The 7,619-nt window shown below is 42.4% G+C and overlaps 1 protein-coding gene across 1 annotated transcript; it reads right to left on the bottom strand.

Moving 5' to 3' along the window:
- Window positions 1–2,365: 2,365 nt before the first annotated feature.
- LOC119364975 lies at window positions 2,366–6,425 on the bottom strand. The gene is made up of 2 exons (XM_037630552.1): window positions 5,882–6,425; window positions 2,366–2,696 (listed from the first exon to the last, which is right to left on the bottom strand). The coding sequence occupies exons 1-2, from the start codon at window positions 6,129–6,131 to the stop codon at window positions 2,656–2,658; spliced, it is 291 nt and encodes a 96-aa protein (XP_037486449.1). The 5' UTR covers window positions 6,132–6,425; the 3' UTR covers window positions 2,366–2,655.
- Between the last annotated feature and the right edge of the window lie 1,194 nt (window positions 6,426–7,619).

Here is a 7,619-nt window from a genome sequence, read left to right on the forward strand (position 1 = left end):
GGGTGGTGGTTGTGTGGAGACGAAGATTCTTCTTTCTTGTCAGTATGATTTTCTGTTTTTGTTCTTCCTCCTTCTTTGTGTTGTCGCTGGAGAGATGTCCTGCTTTGCTCAGGCGGTTGGCCCGGCCGCGGTGTCGAAATCGGATCCTAGTTCTCTTCTATCTGGAAGGCGCTCATATAGCGATACTCAAAGCCACAGATGGTGAAGGCTGGTGCAGGCGTGTTGGATGCACATGTGTGTCCTTATCTTTTTGACGACAGAGCGTAGGAGTGGGGGAGTAACATGGCAGTGTTTATGTCGTGGTTGAAGATGAGGACCTACTTGGGTCTGGATACAGATTATTGTGGTACAGGGGTCTCCTCACAAGGTTCAGGAATGATGACACAGAGCTTTGAAGGGCTTCGTGTTTTGCTGGTTGTTTTAGGGTGCTCTTTGTTATTTTGGTTTTTTATGCGTGTGTTAGGATGTGCTTGTTCAGATTAAAAACTTTGTATTATGTCGATACTTTCTCAAAAAAGTCATACACTTACATTGGTGCTCGGCTGCTCATATTTTTCTGTATTTATTTTAGGCCTTCCGAGAGGACGTTCAATGGAAGGAGACATTCCCGTTGACTACAAAGATGTCTATGATGACTTTATCAATCTCAAAATGATGTGCAAATTCAGTCTTTCAAAGATGCTCATAGAGGTAGGGTGTACGTGCATGTGTTTATAGAGGTGAGCATATGTGTGTCGTATGCATCTATACCGTGTTAAAAACATCCATCTAAATATAACGTTGTTTTGCCTTCCTACGTGTTGTTGATCTTGATACTAAATATTGAGTTTGTGATAGCTGATGACCTGCGCAATTTAGTTCCTCTTGATTATTCTTTAAATTTGCGGTTTTCACAATTCTACAGTGCCTAAAATTGTTCTTTTGTCGATCGATTTTCTGCAAAGCAGTGAGACCGAAGACTATAGGATCACAAGTAGGTCTATAAGGAAGTGATTAGACTACTTGACCAAATAATAACTTAACAATTTCTTAATTTAGTTGGAGGCAAATTTTAGCAATTCTCACAAGTTAAGCAACATCTTAGACATGCAAGTCTAAAGAGTATGGAGCGGAAAGTAAAGACTTTGCATATGAACGTAATGAGGGATCAGAGAAATCAAACGCACTAAAGGCACTGTGATTTTTTGGCGTGGTTTCCATAGGTGGTGCTATCGTACGTCCATATTGATGGTGACTTCAACCCGCGGGAGGGTAACAGCTAGGCGAGTCCATGGAGGGCTCCATACACGAAGGGTTCATGAAGAAGCAACCTTGTTTATGCCATCATGGCTTCCGTCCACGAAAGACTAGCCTCACTCCGGGTAGATCTTCACGAAGTAGGGGATCTTATTGCCCTTACAAACTCCTTAATAGTTCAACTCCACATGATTTTGAGGCTCTGAAGAGACACCTGATCAATCTAGGAGACACCACTCTCTAAAAGGTAATAGATGATGTTGTTGATGATGAACTCCTTGCTCTTGTGCTTCAAAAGATAATCTCCTCAACACTCAATCACTCTCTCACAAAATTGACATGGTAGTAGGAGATCCCCTTGTGTGTGTGTGTGTGTGGAGAGCTAAACATGAATTGATTCAAAAAGGACATTTAAAGGAATGTAGGATTACAATCTTATGAATTTTTCATATATGTCATTTGAATTATGTAGAAATTATTCCTAAGTATTCCCTTGCAAATAAATCTTTTATTTTCCTTGCGATGTAATCATACAAACCAAAACCTTGTAGGATCATGAATAGATATGAAATTCTAATCCCACTATTTTTCTATTCCAACATTGTGGTATTTTTCTCTCTCTTTCTTTTATGTTTTTATTGGACGTGTTTGCGCTAATGTCCCAGCAGTCTATTTTTGACTAGTACTGTACTTGAACCTTTTGTATGGACGTGTTGATGACTTTATTATGAAGCGGGATGAAAGCCTATTACGAGAGTATCTGACCTCCAATGATTTTGCTAGGGGACATCTGTATGCTCTTGATGCATTTTCCAATATATGGTGGGTGAATCAGGGCAACTGGACATGTGTGCTCCAACAAATTCATGGCTCGTGAAGTCGTGATCATCCTTGTTCATGAGCATTCAGCCTTTGTTCTTCCTGACAAAGTATCTCATATGCTACATGCACATCTGCTTGCATAGGAAGAGTATAATCCGGTAGACAAGGCCCACCCGAACCGAAACATCCTGGTTCAAATTCTCAGTTCTCTTAAGAGATGGATAGGCAAACTACCAATGCAATGACGCGCAATCAGCTGCCTCCGGAGTCTGGATTAAAGATCAATGTGGGAAGCACGAGACAATACAGCGGTGAGAAATGGCAGTTGCACATATCCTGAAACTGAATGTACATGCGGCTATGGAGCATACAGATAAACTATAAAGCCCACACTGCAGAAATTTCCTACTGCGAAATAGGAAATGCGCCAGTAAGACTACTTGTCAGTGGCATTTTAATCCGGGCCACAACAGCAGAAGATCGAAACTCCATATGTACAATTAATTTGAGTACGACCCGTTACAGATGCATGCATTATATGCTTTTCCTGATCTATTGAGTTCTCTGGCTTCTGGAGGTGGCTCTCAGCGTCAACCATCAGCGAGCTGTTAGAGGATCGTCCTCCTCACCACCACAAGCTGATACATCATACAGATTGATTAGGATGAAGTTAGACAAATCTCTAGACAGTATAAAGATCATGAATCAGAGCAAACGTGGCAGCTTTTTTAGGTAAAAAGGAACATGGCGATGACATGGAACAACACAGAGGTTGTAAATTTGCAATCTCCTAAAGTGCTGAAGATATGTGGAAAGGGGCAAGGAACATCAGCTGCAGCTCCAGCTTATTTGTAACAAAAACAAATTACTACATAATTTGAAGACAGGACTGCAATTAGCTATAGCTCGTATTTTGTGCAAAAGAAGATAACGTAAAAAATGAAAAGAAGAAGATAACATAAATTTTGAAATAACAGACAGAGACAAACCAAAGGTTCGGTCACTAGATTACACTATTCATGTATATGTGATGGACTAGTTGGGATAGGAAAATGGTCATAGGACAGGGTATTTGGCAAGCTCCCTCTTCAATCCGGCGGCAGGCTCATCCCTAATGCAGAAGAGAAACTCTGAGGCTTATTCAAACTTTTGTTCATTGATTGCATGAAAAAAGGTTAAAATGCCAGCTTGTTTATACAGCATAGCCTTGACCCAAACTAAACTACGTGAACAGCCAAACTGGGTTCTAGCTCACTGGATGCCTATGGAGTAAAACCAACCGACTCAAACTATGTCTTACCTAAAACAATTCAAACTCTTCTGTATCTCCAACCTGTCTGTCTATCTAGATATATAGACCTGCTATTATCCCATCATACAAGGATACAACTCTTCAGTTCCTAAACATCTCATCTCCTAATGACTATCTTCCACCTGTCCAAATCTCCTTGATATTCACGATAACTTAGGTGTTCCTCCTGCTTGTTTTTCTACGGCCGACCAACCAGCCGTAACTCTTCTACAGATAAAGGGGTGTGTTTGACCTAAAGCTCATAACAGTACACCAAGACTGCCCTTCCAATTTACATATCCAGGGTGTGGTAATTCTTTCCGCATCTTTTGCTTAGAAGTTTATTACTCCACAAAACAACTTTCATAGGACATCATACTAATTTTGAAACGAGAATAGGCAGGACGAACTGCCTATCTTGGACTTAGAAAGTGTGGACTTGACCACCAAGATCCCGTACGATACCACTAAGCCACGTAGGTGTCACCTGGACGACACGTTATGAACACCAAAATTCTGGACCTTAGCTGTTTCTGACAATCAACTCATCATGGAACCAGATGCCAAGTGTTCAATTGATGTTATGCACATACGGAGTAGTTTTTACTGGATGAGTGTCCATTTTCTATATGCATTTTTCAAAGCTATTTGCAGGGTCTATGCCACCACTCGTGCCTGGCTAGGATCTGAAATCGAGTTGTTGAAACTCTTCATTGTAAGCATTTCAAGATGAACAAGGCAAGCCTATGACCTGCAGCAACTTATGATTTTCCTACCAAGCCACCAAGAGTATCCTCTGTCCTCCAAAAATTACCCTTTAATCCAGTCTATGTACAATTTCAACAGGCATGGGGGGAAGCTAGATACATCTCCAATGCTACTGGCCAGAATCAGGAGGTGCTAAGGGTGTGCTTGGTAAAGGGAAAACCCTGGATGGGTCATGGATATCTGTTATGACCGGCATATTAGGGGCTTAGCCCAGTGGGCTGTGGCCCAAGTTATCTTATTGTTATTAGGGGCTTAGCCCAATTATCTTATCGTTATTAGGATCGTTTGCTTACGAGTCAAGTAAACCTCTCTATATAAGGAGAGGAGATGTATCAATCTAATCAAGCAAAGAAGCAATCATTATTTGCTCGGCTTCCCTTAGGGAGCCGGGAGACCTAACCATAGCCGCCTCTTGCGCCGCCGCCGCCTCTCCCTCTCGCGCACGACGGCGCCTTGCCGCCGGCGACCGCGAGCTTCGCCACGTCCAGCCCCTCCTTCCCCTACAACCTACGCCCTAGACCCGGTAGGGTCCCAGCTCCTACCAATATCCATCTCGTATCAGAAGTATTCAGATTCTTCATGAGAGGTATTCAGGTTTCAGAAGGACATGGTGACATTCAAACTCAAAGTATAGTCATCCATTGTTTAGTCTAGGATGTAATCTGGCTACGAGGATTTCAACAAAAAATGGATAATCAGAATAACCTGAGTCATTCACACTTGACCACATGATGATTTCAAATGATTATTTTATCTTCAACATATTAATTCACTATGTTAAACTAGAAACTAAACAAGTTCACTACTTGTATCCTGAAAATGGACTGGTTCACAATAACACATCAGTATTCTTCTACAACAAGAAGAAGAGGCAATACATAAGCATTATTCATACAGGCAACACATGAGATATCTCTACACACCACACCTGAACTTGATACATGAGATATCTTTATATACCAGGGAGGACCCCCCGGAAAAATAATCCTAAGGAAAAAGGAAGGACCGTCAAGCTGGTGAGTGAACAATGAAATAATCAAATCACACATCCAATCCAAAAAGTTTGTATCCCCTACTTCCAAAAAACCAAGAGCACAAAATCAAGGGGCTCTAACAGCCTAGTTCCACGGTTTCAGTATCAACTAAATGTAGCTACTAGCTAGAAAAGCTGACTATGATCATGGCTAAAATACTCTGCCTGCCTCCAATAAAGATGGTCTCCACAAGGATATTAGGAGTAATACTAACATATCCCGTCACAACTCTTCTTAGAAATTAACAAACACGACATAAGTTGCAACAACTTTAATTATTTGACGAACAAAACAGTGACCATGATGGGAGCTAAAGATTAAATCTAGCGTTCCATGTGTCTACCGGATTATCTTATTCGATTGGTATTAAACCTATCCAAAAAGTTGAGTGCACTTCCAGGATATGCTTTCTTATACCTGATTAATATAAGCAAAAGCATAATCCGACGCCCTAATAAGCTAACGAGGCAGAAGTGCAGAACCAATTCAAATTGACCAGAAAGTGAACCCCGGCGATACCAAATCATGGTATCAAGGCATCAGATTGCACATTCCAGTACCATCTCAATCCTAAGCGATTTCATCATCAGCCACATCCACATGTGAGTTTTCTTGTACTTCTTATTTGTTTTTAAAAATTTGGTTGCGAGGGCAACAACATGCATAATTTGGCAATGAAATGCTGAACTGTAACGCATTATGGTTAATAAATGGCATCAGCAGGACGTACCGCCGCAGCAGAAGCAGCAGCAGCAGCACGAGAGGAGCATGGCGGCGTCGCAGGCGAGCTCGAACGCGGTGGCCACCATCGACGACGAGCGGCCCTCGAGCAGCGGCACCTGCTGTTCGTCCCCGTCCTGGCCCTGCCGCCCCTGCCCCTGCCCCTGCGCGCGCTTCTTGTGGGCGAGGTTGAACTCCAGCTTCTCCAGGTAGGCGTGCTTGAACGAGTCCCGGATCCGGAGCGACGGCCACAGGTGCATCTTCGCCGGGCGTGCAGGGGGCGGTGGCGGGGGCTGGCCGGGCCGGGGATTGTCTTGATCTTAGGGATCACGGGGGTCGGCGCGGAGGAAGACGGAGGAGAAGCGTCAGATTTTGGCTTCGCCTTGATTGGGACGGTGCGGGTTGCGGATTTGGGATTGGATGACGGGACGACACGGCACGGCACGCCGATGGCAAGCATGCGCCGGTCTGGGTCGTTGCGCGGTGGTGGAATCTGCGAGAGCGAGACCTCCTCTTCGCGCTCACGCGCTGCTCGCCTGTGCCTGCCTGGCCCAACAAAGGCCGATGGTCCCTCGCGTCTCTCGCTCTCGGCTCGGGTCGATGGTTGATCGGTCAGCGTTAACCGGTTACCTGACCAGTCAACTGTTTTGACTTTTGTAAAAAATAAATCTGAAAATTCGGGGGAAAATATTTCTTTTAAAGAATCATAGATTTGCAATAAAAGTTTATGAAATGGAAACGCTCAGCATCAACCGGCTGAAAACAATTGACGCGTCCACCACCTCCTTTAAGTGCCACGTGCCCTCAAGGCCCGCTAAAAGAAACACGAGACGTACCTCTTCATCTAGAAAACATCGTGTTCCTCTCTCCGTCTTTCGTCTCTATGTTTTCTGCGACATTAACTAAGTTGTAAAAGTTCTTCCACAACACTACCCTTGTTGCAGAAAGAAAGTGAAGACAGAAAAAAAATCCCACAGCACAACCAATGTTGCAAAAAATAATCCCGCAACACAACCTATGTTGCAAAAATAATAATCCCACAACACAACTTATGTTGCAACAAAATTCCGCAACACAACCAGTGTTGCAAAATGTTTCCGCAACAGGACCTTTGTTACAAAGCAGAAGGTGGTTAGTCGCAAGATTGATCAGATTCGATGGTTCGTCAGGTGACAGATCTTGTAAAAAGATCCACTGGGCGACGCGTAGCAAGTTCCTTATGAAATTTGGAAAAAGTTCACAGATTTTTTTTTGAAAAAATTGTAACTTGAAAAAAGATCCTTGATTTTGGAAAAGTTCATCATTTTTTTAAAGTTCACGAATTTGAAAAAAGTTCATTGGTTTTGAACAAAAAATCATCAAATTTGGAAAACAAATCATGAATTTGAGAAGTCCATCGATATTGAAAAACAAAATTCATGAATTTGAGAAAAGTTTGCGGATTTTGAAAAAAATTTCATAAAAATCGAAAATAATTTGTGGATTCAAAAAAAAATTCCTGGATTTGAAAAAAGCCCATATGTTTTGTAAAAAAATTCATGAATTTGAAAAAAAAATTCACACGGTTGAAATAGAGAAGAGAAACATAAAAATAAAAGAAAAAGCAAAAGCAAAATGGAAGAAAACGGGTCCAGAAACCAAATAACGAAAAAAGAAAAACCAGGAAGCTTCCCAAAACCGGCCTAGGAAGCTTATGGGAGTTTCCCAAAATCAAGGAGGGGAGATTCCTCTCGTGCATTAAGATGGGT

Source organism: Triticum dicoccoides, chromosome 2B (genome assembly GCF_002162155.2).
Source record: "Triticum dicoccoides isolate Atlit2015 ecotype Zavitan chromosome 2B, WEW_v2.0, whole genome shotgun sequence".
NCBI lineage: Eukaryota > Viridiplantae > Streptophyta > Magnoliopsida > Poales > Poaceae > Triticum > Triticum dicoccoides.